This window comes from Hyla sarda, chromosome 4 (genome assembly GCF_029499605.1).
Source record: "Hyla sarda isolate aHylSar1 chromosome 4, aHylSar1.hap1, whole genome shotgun sequence".
NCBI lineage: Eukaryota > Metazoa > Chordata > Amphibia > Anura > Hylidae > Hyla > Hyla sarda.
Window position 1 is genome coordinate 222,944,040 of NC_079192.1, and position 12,356 is coordinate 222,956,395.

The 12,356-nt window shown below is 39.2% G+C and overlaps 1 protein-coding gene across 1 annotated transcript in view; it reads left to right on the forward strand.

Annotated features, from left to right (window-relative positions):
- SLC2A13 (solute carrier family 2 member 13) overlaps positions 1 to 12,356 on the forward strand; it is a 253,164-nt gene that overhangs the window by 227,573 nt on the left and 13,235 nt on the right. The window contains exons 6-9 of the mRNA XM_056573657.1: positions 3,008 to 3,128; positions 5,797 to 5,922; positions 6,243 to 6,361; positions 9,029 to 9,181. Of these exons, the coding sequence (XP_056429632.1) occupies positions 3,008 to 3,128; positions 5,797 to 5,922; positions 6,243 to 6,361; positions 9,029 to 9,181 (519 nt within the window). The remainder of the gene's footprint in view (positions 1 to 3,007; positions 3,129 to 5,796; positions 5,923 to 6,242; positions 6,362 to 9,028; positions 9,182 to 12,356) is intronic.

Here is a 12,356-nt window from a genome sequence, read left to right on the forward strand (position 1 = left end):
TTGTCATCTATATTTGTATGTGTAAGTGCGGTGCCAGATATGTGGGCAAAACCACAAGAGAGTTTAAGATACGCATCCTTGAACACATAGGAGACATCAATAATCGAAGAGATAAACCAGTTGCACGCCACATCGGCAAACACAATGGTGAACTAAATTTTATTTCCCTAAAATTTCTGGAAACAGTTAAAATGGGGATCAGAAAAGGAGATCTTGATTTATTGGTAACACAAAAGGAAACTAGATGGATCTTTACACTTGCCACGGTATACCCAAACGGACTCAATGAGCAACTGAATTTTGCCAGCTTCTTATAGAGCCTAACTTATTCAGTAGACTATCAGGAATCCCGATTTACCTGATTGGTATTCCCTATCTACTGTATATAACAAATATTTAAATTAACCCTCTCTAAGTAGTCCTTCCCCAAATCATGATAGGGTTGTTTACCTTAAGCACAATGCCTAAAATCTATAATTATACCATTCAATATAAATAGGGTGCCATCATGTACATAGTTTAGTTGCTACCACTTTTATTATTCACCTACTACCTCACTCCTTATTTTTGATATATCAAATTCTTACTACATGTAAATAGACTATTAGAAGGGTTTAATCCTTCTTAAATAACAGGGGCAAGCAGTATCTGGCCGCCATATCACACATTATTCCTGTGCATAGATTTGCCCATTCGCAAATTTCATGCGTCACTGTGGAGCGCATCCCTGCGCATTGCAAGCTACCTCCGGTGCGGCGCATCAACTCACACAGCCCTATCAGAGCTGCGCTCCACAGTGGAGTTCAGTGCGTAGCGCCACATACACCAGAGGCGCCCTCACTGGCCAGCACATGTGTGAAACTGCACCAGCTAGGAGCCACTCACCCCCGGACACCATGTAAATCGTAAGTAAAACAATAGGCCCTTACCTATCTATATTAGTAACTTGTGACTTCTGCATATTTATTGCATTTATTAATATGTTTAGACCACAGCTCTGGCCACGCTACCTTTGGGCTCCAATACTCTATACTGGACAGCACTGAGGCATGCACCTAGGCTCCTGTCTATATGCCTCCCGTTCTATCCCTGAACCTTATATCTGATAAGTTCCAACTATGTACCTATTTTTAGGTTATTTAGACCCCTTGTAGGATCTTACTGGAACACTACCTCCTAAAAATAGAGGTAATTATTTTACTGGATTCTACTCTCACATTCAGAGGTCAAACACACACACACACACACACACACACTAACTAGTTATTTGTCTAAACTCTATCAATAGGTTTAAATATTAAGTTCCTTGTCTGCAACTGACAGTCATCCAAACCAGAACTCACTAAGAGGTAGGTGCTTAATTGACATACAATACATATATACTACAGTCATACAATCCTACTGTTTATTACATCCACTATACTTCTCTATCTATTTACAGGACCACCTAATACAGCAATACCAGGACCTATCCATTAGTGGGATACAATATTTTGTCCAGACTACCAATAATATGGACATATACCTTGGGTCACTTTATTACAATATACCTGATGTTTATCAGTACCTCCTTGCTTTCTTAACATGATAGTTTTTGTCTGTGAGATAAGTGACATGAATTTATAAAATTGTTACTTGGCACTAGTCCCTGATGACTTGTGCCGCTTGTTTATGTGATGACATGAAACATGTTGGATTTTGCTTTATTGTGACTAGCATTGGTATGTAAGCACTGTACAGACTGTATATATGTGTTTACAATTTCTAACACTCACTGAATGTGGTTTTGGAGGTATAAGTAAAACCAGCTATTAGACCACTGATGGTCTCTAAAATTACACTGCACCTGGTTTCTTCCCCTTTCCTTCCTAAGTAGGGAAAGGTAGGAGGTTCCGGATGTGGGTTGGCACTCTTTAAGAAGGCCTCCCTGCATTAACAGGTAGGGGGACAATATCTTGTTATTGATATATCCTGCATTTATAGAAGTTTTATGTACATTTGTATTTTGTTTAATCTATACCAATAAAGGCTACATTTTATGACCTTGGTGTTCTTTACTTCTAGTTTTTCACACAGGTCTATATACATCAGACACTCGCCTATTAGTTTTCATGGAATAAAGAAAATCTGCAGATTTTTCAGTGAGTGCGGTGCTTTCTTTGTATGAATTCCTTTAAATATAATGTTGAACATGGGATGTTAAGGTTTTGAAAGAGAGCCATTCGGCAATGTTAATATGTCCAAGTATAAAGTGTCTATCTGCTCAGATTCTGCCATTGTGAACAAGTAACAGGTACTAAAACTGGCCTTAGTAAGCATTAAAGGGCACCATTCAGAGGCTATTTAAAGTTGTGAGTCTAGCCATCACACTGGCACTTAGCCTTTTGCCTGCCGAGGTAGGACATTGCCGTGGCTGGCGATTAGCTGTGACCGTGGGCAACCAGGAAGAAGACAGCAGGAGAGAACTGGAGTGGTAATACTAGGGTACCAAGAGAGCGGCGGCAGGCGAGACCCCTTTTTTGTTTAATATGCTGGCAGCCCGGGCATAATGGCAGAAAAAAAGCATGGGATATCACCTTTAATCTGTTTAAGGTCACTGTGACTTGGCAGTGTTTTATCAGTATTTTACAACGATATTTGTAAACCAAAATTAGGAATGAAGAGATGCATCTGCGTTTATATAGGGGTGTACTCAAATGCTTCATACTTTCTTTATGCTACATGAATGATGTTTCTAATAAAATGTAAAGACTGTGGTTTCCAAGCAGTGGCCACTTCTAGAATGCCCAACTAGGTATGGTAGGAGTTCTACAAAAGCTGGAATGCCAGTTAGTAATGCATAAGGTATCAATGCTACTTTTTTCCCTCAACTATTGCTTTCATGGTATAGATGAATATTTGGATAAATGTTTCTCTCAATATGCTCTGAAGAAGCCCAAAATATATAAAGCTTTTATAAGCAATGTTAATATAGGTAAATGTCTGATTTATAACATTTTACCCATAGGTACAACATTGGCTTTGGTTGTACTGGCATTGGGCTTTTTATTATCTGCTCAAGTCTCACCTCCAGTTACATTCACGCCAACAGATCCCGCCAGTCAAAATTCGACATGCTCAAAATACAGGTGAGTGATATGCACATGTAACAGTTACTTCTTTCAAATGAAAATACAAAGATAGGTAAAAGTTTATGTACTATTGTGTAAATGTATGAAACAGTCAAAAGGGAATACTGGGTTTGTTGCCCATAGCAAACGATCACAGCACAGCTTTCATTTCTTACAGTGCTTTTGAAAAAAACCTGAAGGTTTTACTGTAATTGGTTGCTAAGGGCAACAGAGACATTTTTCCTTTTTCAATGTTTCTAAATCTGTCCCTATGTCTATACAGCACAGGGAATAACCTTAACCCCTTAACGACAATGGACGTCATGGAGACGTGGTACTTAACGCACCATGACGTACATTTACGTGCCGCCATGATCGCAAGCAACGTGTGGTGCTCACGTCATGCCCAACAGGTCCCGGCTACTATCTGCAGCCAGGGACCCGCCAGTAATGGCAGACATCCGCGATCGCGCGGATGTCCACCATTAACCCCTCAGATGCTGTGATCAATACAGATCACGGCATCTGCGGCAGTGCGGTACTTTGAATGGATGATCGGATCGGATCGCCCGCAGCGCTGCCGCGGGGATCCGATCATTCTGCATTTAATTAATACACATGTTTGGTATTGCCGCGTGTGTAAAAGTCTGAACTATTAAAATATATTGTTAATTAACCAGTACGGTGAACGGCATAAACGTAAAAAAATTTTAAAAAAAGTCTAAAATTGCTGCTTTTTTGTCACATTTAATTCAAAAAAATGTATAAAAAACGTATAAAAAGTAAAACCTGAGCAAAAGTGGTACAGATAAAAACTACAGATCATGGCGCAAAAAATGAGCCCTCATATCGCCCCATACATGGAAAAATGAGTAAGGCTGGGTTCACACTACGTTTTTCAACTAAGGTTCCCGCATACGTTTTCTATCAAAAACGTATGGGGAAAAAAACGGATGGAACAGTATGGGAAAAAGTAAACCGTATGGGTTTTTAAACAGTATACTGTTTAAAAGTGCATACTGTTCCGTCCGTTTTTGTAGAAAAAAAACCCATACGTTTTTGAAAATTTTGTCCATTTTTAATGGGAGGGGTCTTGGGTGGGGACTTAAGGATTCAAATGCGCATGTGCAAAGTAAAAACGTATACGTTTTTCCCGTATGGAACCGTATACATGTGCGTTTCCCATTGACGTCCATGTTAAAAAAACGTATGCAGTTGCAGTACGGTTTTTAAACCGGAGTCAAAACCGTGGTTGACCACGATTTTGTCTCCGGTTTAAAAACCGTACTGCAACCGCATACGTTTATTTTAACATGGACGTCAATGGGAAACGCACATGTATACGGTTCCATACGGGAAAAACGTATACGTTTTTACTTTGCACATGCGCATTTGAATCCTAAAGTCCCCACCCAAGACCCCTCCCATTAAAAATGGACAAAATTTTCAAAAACGTATGGGTTTTTTTTCTACAAAAACGGACGGAACAGTATGCACTTTTAAAAACAGTATACTGTTTAAAAACCCATACGGTTTACTTTTTCCCCATACTGTTCCATCCGTTTTTTCCCCATACGGTTTTTGATAGAAAACGTATGCGGGAACCTTAGTTGAAAAACGTAGTGTGAACCCAGCCTAAGTTATAGGTGGTCAAAATAGGGCAATTTCAAACATACTAATTTTGTTAAAATGGTTTGAGATTTTTCTTTAAGCGTTACAATTATAGAAAAGCATATAACAGGGTATTATTTTTAATCGTATTGACCCACAGAATAAAGAAAACATGTCATTTTTACCGTAAAGTGTACAACGTGAAAACAAAACCTTCCAAAATTTGCTAAATTGCGGTATTCTTTTCAATTTTCCCACATAAATAATATTATTTTGGTTGCGCCATACATTGTATGGTAAAATAAGTGATATCATTACAAAGTACAATTGGTGATGCAAAAAACAAGCCCTCATATGGGTCTGTGGATGGAAATATAAAAGAGTTATGATTTTTAGAAGGCGAGGAGGAAAAAAAACGAAAATGCAAAAATAAAATTGGTCTGGTCCTTAAGGGGTTAAAGGGGTACTCTGGTGGAAAACTTTTTTTTTTTTTTAAATGAACTGGTGCCAGAAAGTTAATTTGTAAATTACTTCTATTAAAAAATCTTAATCCTTTCAGTACTTTTTAGGAGCGGTTTGCTACAGAGGAAAATCTTTATTTTTTTTTTAATTACTTTTTTGTGTTGTCCACAGTGCTCTCTGCTGACACCTGATGCCCGTAGCAGGAACTTTCCAGAGCAGGAGAAAATTCCCATAGCAAACCTATGCTACTCTGGACAGTTCCTGACACGGACAGAGGTGTCAGCAGAGAGTACTGTGGACAACACAAAAAAGAAATTCAAAAAGTAAAGAATTTCCTCTGTAGCATACTGCTGCTACAAAGTACCAAAAGAATTAAGATTTTTTAATAGAAGTAATTTACAAATCTGTTTAACTTTCTGGCACCAGTTCATTTAAAAACAAAAAGTTTTCCACCGGAGTACCCCTTTAAAAGTATGTGAATGACTTGTTTGGACAATGTTTAGTGTAGCAGATGCTACCACAAACTATTTCTTGTTACTATCAGGTTTGCTATGACAGTGCATTAATGATGGCTATACTGTATTGTAATAATGTAATCTTTTTTTTTTTGCAGCTTCTGTAACGGATGTATGCTGGATCCCAACTGTGGATTTTGCTACAAAATAAATGGTTCAAATATTATTGATTCTTCTTGCATTCGAGTAAATCCTAAAACAACAGAACAGTCAGCATGGGGCAGGTAATTTTTCTACCTGAATTCCATAGGTTAACTAACAGTAGGTATGTTAAAAGAAAAATATGAAATATAAGGCTCTGCTTACACTAGCGCCATTCTTACTTTTGCAGGCCAGGTAGCCAGGAAAAAAAGAGTAAAACTGAAGGGGCCACAATGCTAAATTAGAGCCCTTTTATTTTTAGGATTTGATGGTGTCCCTGAGGTTGGGTTGATTAAGTGAGGGAATATCCATACCATCATTGTATGGGCTTATTTAAATTTTATGCTACTAAAGGCGTCTGGGAAAAAAAAAGTTTTAACACTACTTGTCATATTTTTTTCAGATGTACAAATGAAACTAAAACAAAAATGGGTACATATTGGGCTTATAATTACTGTCCAACATCATATTCATGGACTGCGCTCATCGGATTAATTTTATACTTGATTTGCTTTGCACCTGGTAAGAAAACTTGAACAAGTGTGATCCTACCTTTTAAACATGTAAATATTCTATAATATTACTTTTCTGTCCCCTATAGTGTTATTCTCAAATAACCCTCTCACCTTCCTGAAATTAAAGCATAACGGCATTCATACACCAGAAGTAGGATATCTGTTTAAACCTCCCTTTGTAGCCTGAGTCTACAGCAATTAGGATGCGGAATTGCCTGAAGCCCCATAGACTTGCATGAGACTTTAGGCAAATCCGTATCCTGATCGCTGTAGTCTCAGGCTACAATGGGAGGTTTCAACAGATATCCTGCTGCCAGAGAGGAATTGCAGTCATGCTTTATGGTCTATTTACATGTACAGTATCCTGCGCATATTTGTTGCGCAGGATTTGAAGCTGTAGATTTTATGCTGCAGACTTCAATATAAACTAATGACAAAGTTTCAGATCTGCAGCCTGAAATTCTATGCATCAACTATGAGCAGGATAATGTATGCATGAATAGACCCTTAAAGGTCTATCCACTATCCTTTGGATAAGATATCTGATCACGGTAGTCTTGCCGATGGGGACCCCCGCGATCTCTGGGCTGGCAGCGGTGGAGTCTGGAACACAGAAACTTGGAGCTTCCGTGTTAATGACATCATGCCACACCCCCTCCATTCATGTCTATGGAAGGGGGCGTGACGGCTGTAGTCGCCAGTCATGCGGCTTGGAAGGGAGTTCGCTTTGTGCGCTGGATGACAGGGGTGTCATAGCGGAGATCGCGGGGAAGTAGCTATTCTATTTGGTGAAATAATGTAGCTTTATTTTAAGCTGCACTTAAAGAATCATTAAGTAATTTTAACAGGGTTATTTAGTGGCATAAATAAAAAAACACATGCTAACACATCTTAGCTAAGTTTTATAGCAGTAAGTACACTCACTGGCCACTTTATTAGGTACACTGTTCAATTACTTGTAAACACAAATAGCTAATGAGCCACTAACATGGCAGCAGCTAATGCATATAGACATGTAGATGTGCTCAAGACAACTTGATGAAGTTCAAATCGAGCATCTGAATGGTAAAGATAGGGGATTTAAAAGAATAACCTAGGGATTAACTTCTTTTTATAAAAACTGGTCTGTGAGGGGTTGATTGCAAAATAGTGCCGCCACCATCATGGAGCGCCAGTTCCTGCTGTGCACGGCTTCTGAGTTTGGTGACTTCCACTCACTCAATTAGCAAGCAGCTTTGTTGATGTTCCTCCTCAGCCGATGATTGGCTGAGCAGGCATGTGACATTACATCCCCAAATCCACATGCAATAGACAGAAGGGAGTAGAGCTTTGTCATGTTGGGTCTGCGGGTGACCCTTCCCTGACTAATTTTGAAATAGAAGCTGATCGCTAGAATAAACTTTGCTTGTATCATGGTTGTTAGTGCCAGGCAATTGGTCTGTGTATCGTGATCTCACTGCTCCGCCCCCTGGTGGTGTCACGCCCAACTCCCTCCATGCAAGTCTATGGGAGGGGGCGTGACGGCTGCCACACCCCCTCCCGTAGACTTGCATTGAGGGGGTGGGGCGTGACGTCACAATACTCTGACCCCTGCACCGTCCGTCATCCGTCACATAGCGATCCTTGCTCTGTGCAGCTGAAAAACGGGGGTGCTGCAGGAGAGATCGCGTGGGTCCCCAGCGGCGGGATCCCCATGATCTAACATCTTATGTTAGATAAGATGTTTAGCTCCAGAGTACCCCTCTAATAATTAAAAAAAATATATATATATATAATAAAAATCATTAATTTGCCTCACATCAGACTTAAAAATTAATCAAATTTATAACATGCTAAGATCAGCATCTTGGCCTTGTTTACTTTTCTAATGGAATTACAACAAATGACACAATGTATTCTTTTAATGATTTAAAGAAAATTGTAAAATTTGTTTTGTGTATATTTACACAATGTTCCCTTTAGGCTAAGTAGCATGGGCTTAAATAGCCACTATGAAAAGTACTCCACTGTGAGGGTCTGCATTTATAAAGTGCATGATCTTTTCACTAAATTACCGTAGTTTATTGCAAATACTATCAATTATAACATTTTAATTTAGGGGAAGCAGCCTTCTGCAGCACAATACAAAAACACTGTTAAAAAAATGAATTGTACGACTTAGGCTGCTTTCCCACTATAAAATTCATCCGTTTTAAAGATCTGTTTGATGTTCCGTTATGAAAACCCTGAAAATCGGACATTAAACATCCGTTAGAAAATCCCATTATAGTCTATGGGATTTTTACATTATCTGTTTTAATCCGTTATAGTCAGTTATTAATAACGGACGTTATTTTGTGACAGGAGAATGAACAGAAGGAATAGCGCATGCACTTTTTCTCCCATTACTATCTTCCATCACAAAATAATGTCCGTTATTAATAACTGACTATAACAGATTAAAACGGATAATGTAAAAATCCCATAGACTATAATGGGATTTTCTAATGGACGTATGGGATTTTCTAACGGACGTTTAATATCCGATTTTCAGGGTTTTCATAACGGAACATCAAAAGGATCTTTAAAATGGATGAATTTTATAGTGTGAAAGCAGCCTAAGAGGTTTGATAATCTACTTGTTCGTTGTGTGTGGTTTTTCATTTCCTTCCACTAAATGATGTGTTATTTATAGGTATGGGACCAATGCCATGGACCGTCAATTCCGAAATATACCCACTGTGGGCAAGAAGCACAGGAAATGCATGTTCCTCTGGAGTTAACTGGATTTTTAATGTAGTGATTTCACTCACATTTTTACACACAGCTCAGTATCTTACGTATTACGGTAAGCACTGCATCCATTTGGCAGCATATGCATATTTACAGGACATATGTGCCCTAGTTTTTCATGAATAGTCATTCATCACATGCCAAGATATTCACCTAGTGAATTAACTGCAGCCTTCTCCCATATGAAAAATGCAAGAATTTATAACATTTCCTAAACATTTTCTTCAGTTACCAACTAAGGCATGTGAGATTGTTTAACCCTTTATCACCAGGAGTGGTAAGGAATGTTATTATTTAGCCATCTTTTTCACATGTTGGGTAAATAAAATAGCTTGTTTAAAAATGGGTTAGAGAATAAATAGGTCTGCACACAACAGCTAAGTTAAAAGACAAAGGGTGGGTCAGCAATCAGAGCAGAGGCTCTCCACTGGATGGATATCCAATGCACACCTGGAGTTGGGACTTCAGCAATTAACTAATCATCTTTAACATGAACTGAACATCTATCCAGAGTAGAGATGAGTGAAATCTTAAAAAGTTCGGTAAGATCGCCGGACTTTCGGACAAAGTTTGTGGCAAAAAGGTTCTCAGAAACTGGCAATGAAATACACCTCAAAACGTGTATGACACTGCCAAATATCTCTAAACCCCCGTATAACACTTCTGGGGTAACCTAGAAATTTAAGTAGATTTAAAGTGGTTTTAACTAGGAATGCACCGAAAGGGAAATTTTGGGCCGAAACAAAAAATTTGGGCTGTGCATGGCTGAAAACCGAAACTGAAAATGCATTGCCCTGACCACTTTTTTCAGTATTTTATTTTTGTAAAATTGTATTATCAGAATTTTTTAGTTACTGATGTACTTGAAGGGGATGTGGGGTGGCTATAGAAGGTACTGGCCGGGCTTGGCGCCACAGCACTGCTACTCGCCATACATGGACTCCAGCACACACTATAGGGGTACAGACCTATCTGATTGCTTGCTATGGGCAACTACTCCATTTTTTCCCAGCACATTCCGATAAATCTCCTCCTTATATCTTAAAAAAAAAATCTGTATGTTTAAAATGTTCTCTTCTGACCCCTATAATTTTCTTATTTTTCCATATACGGGGTTGTGTAGGGGCTAATTTTTGTGCCGTGATCTGTATTTTTTCAGTAACATTTTTATTTTCATGGGACTTTTTGATCACTTTTTTTTTGCTATATTAACGGAAAACGGTCACTCCTTCACCCGCACTATAACCTGATACACCGGGTTATAGTGTGGGTGAACAGGAGACTGATGTGGGGTCTCTGACTGCTATACCTACCTGCAGTCTGGAGCCCCAATCGCCCGAAGGTCCCCCTCTTCCAGCGCTGACTTGCGTTTTGAGGAAGGCACGCTGGCTAGATTTAAATATTCATAAGCGCCAGTCGCGTGAGTGCTCGTGCCTGAGCGCTCACGTGACCGGCACTTATGAGTATTTAAATCTAGTAGGATACCAAAGAAGATAGGTACACAATCCCCCCCCCCCCCCCCCTGACTGTGCCCCTCCTCTGGAAGGCTTTTTTTCTCAAGCCTGCAAATGCAGCAGTGTCACCATCACATGGTCCTGAGCTGATCAGGCCAACAGGCCTCATGACATCATCATCATCCTCTTCATCGTCCCTTCCCCTCCTCTCAATATGAACTTGGGATGTTTGATCATGGGCTCATTGCTTCCCCTCAGCATAACCATAATGATGCCTTCCATCATTGGTCCCACTAGTGCTATGTTTGGTCACTGCTTCCACCTGCAGCCCTCTGCAGTACAAGGCTGTCTGTGATAAAACTCCTCCTTGTGGCGAATGGTATCCTGTGCAAAGACAAAGATGATGGAACAGACTGTCTAGGACAGACATTTCCACCTTTCCATGTAACTGTAGATGAGATATCCACTGACACCTGGCATAACCTCCTATGATCAGACAGCTCTTCCTCCTTATGAGAAGACCTTGAATGAGTCAACCAGTCCACAAGGGCTGTACTGTCCTCTGAAACCACATAACCCCTTGAAGACAGTGACAACTTTTGCTTGCTGATACAGTTTCTGCTACCTGTAATGCTGCTGGTACTGTTCTCAGCATTCCTTCTGGCAAAGGACATGGCAGTGGTGCTCTATCCTGTACACCATATTTTTTTTATTTTTGGGGTGGTTTGTCACTCACTCTAGTCAACTTTCCCTCTATACATTTTTAACTGTGTAGTTATGTTGAATCCAGGTAGAAATATTAATTGTTTGATTAAATCCAGAAAATAAACATAACCTAGACTTAGCGTAGTTAAGTTAAACCCAGGTAGAAAAATATGTTTGATAATCCCAAGAAAGTACACGTAACTTCGCCTTAAATGGATATTACACGCTCAAAACGCTTTGATTACATATTTATGATAAAATCAAGGGTCAGCGCACTGCTTTGCTCAGTTTGCTAGGTATTGTAATGTCATAGCTTTTATTGCTCAATCACTGCTAGCTGGGATTTGTAGTGCACCAACCGGACACAGCACTGCAGTTGACTAGGTCACTGTCTGAAGTAAACCCATTGATTATTGCTTTGCGCAAGCTAAACCTGGCAATGTTTGAAAGTTCGGCAAGCATGACTGGATTTACCAGGTTCAGCTCGCTCATCTTTTGTCCATATCAAATGGGCCCCACAGACAGACAGTATCTTTAGTATTTATTTGATCCTTAGCATCATGAATTTTTACAGGCTAAGGATGCCCCATGTTTTCAGAATGACCCTCACCTCCCCCCTTTAGCTTAATATGATCTGCACCTCCTTTGGTAGGTGTCATCAACTATCCCATACAAAAGTCACTATTCGTTTCCATGAAGGAATGTCTAAGCAGTGTCATAAAGACCAGTCAAACCAGACACTTGATAAGATAATGGGAAGCATAGACCATAGAGAAGATCTTTATACTAGGATAACAGTTGTGAATTGAACGTAAAGGATACATACAACTTTCATACACATTTCATCTATATGTATCTGTCAAGTTTATTATCATTCATTTAAAAATTCACTGTCCTGTTAAGATCATTTAATGTTAAAAAAATATGTAGCTTTTACAGAGTAAACGGTGATGGTTTCATTCTAGAAAAACACACCATTTGTATTACACAATTAGTAAATCCGAAGAAAAAGGTCAAATATTAGTGTAAATATTATTAGTTTCTAGAATGCAACATTTTATTTACAGGAAT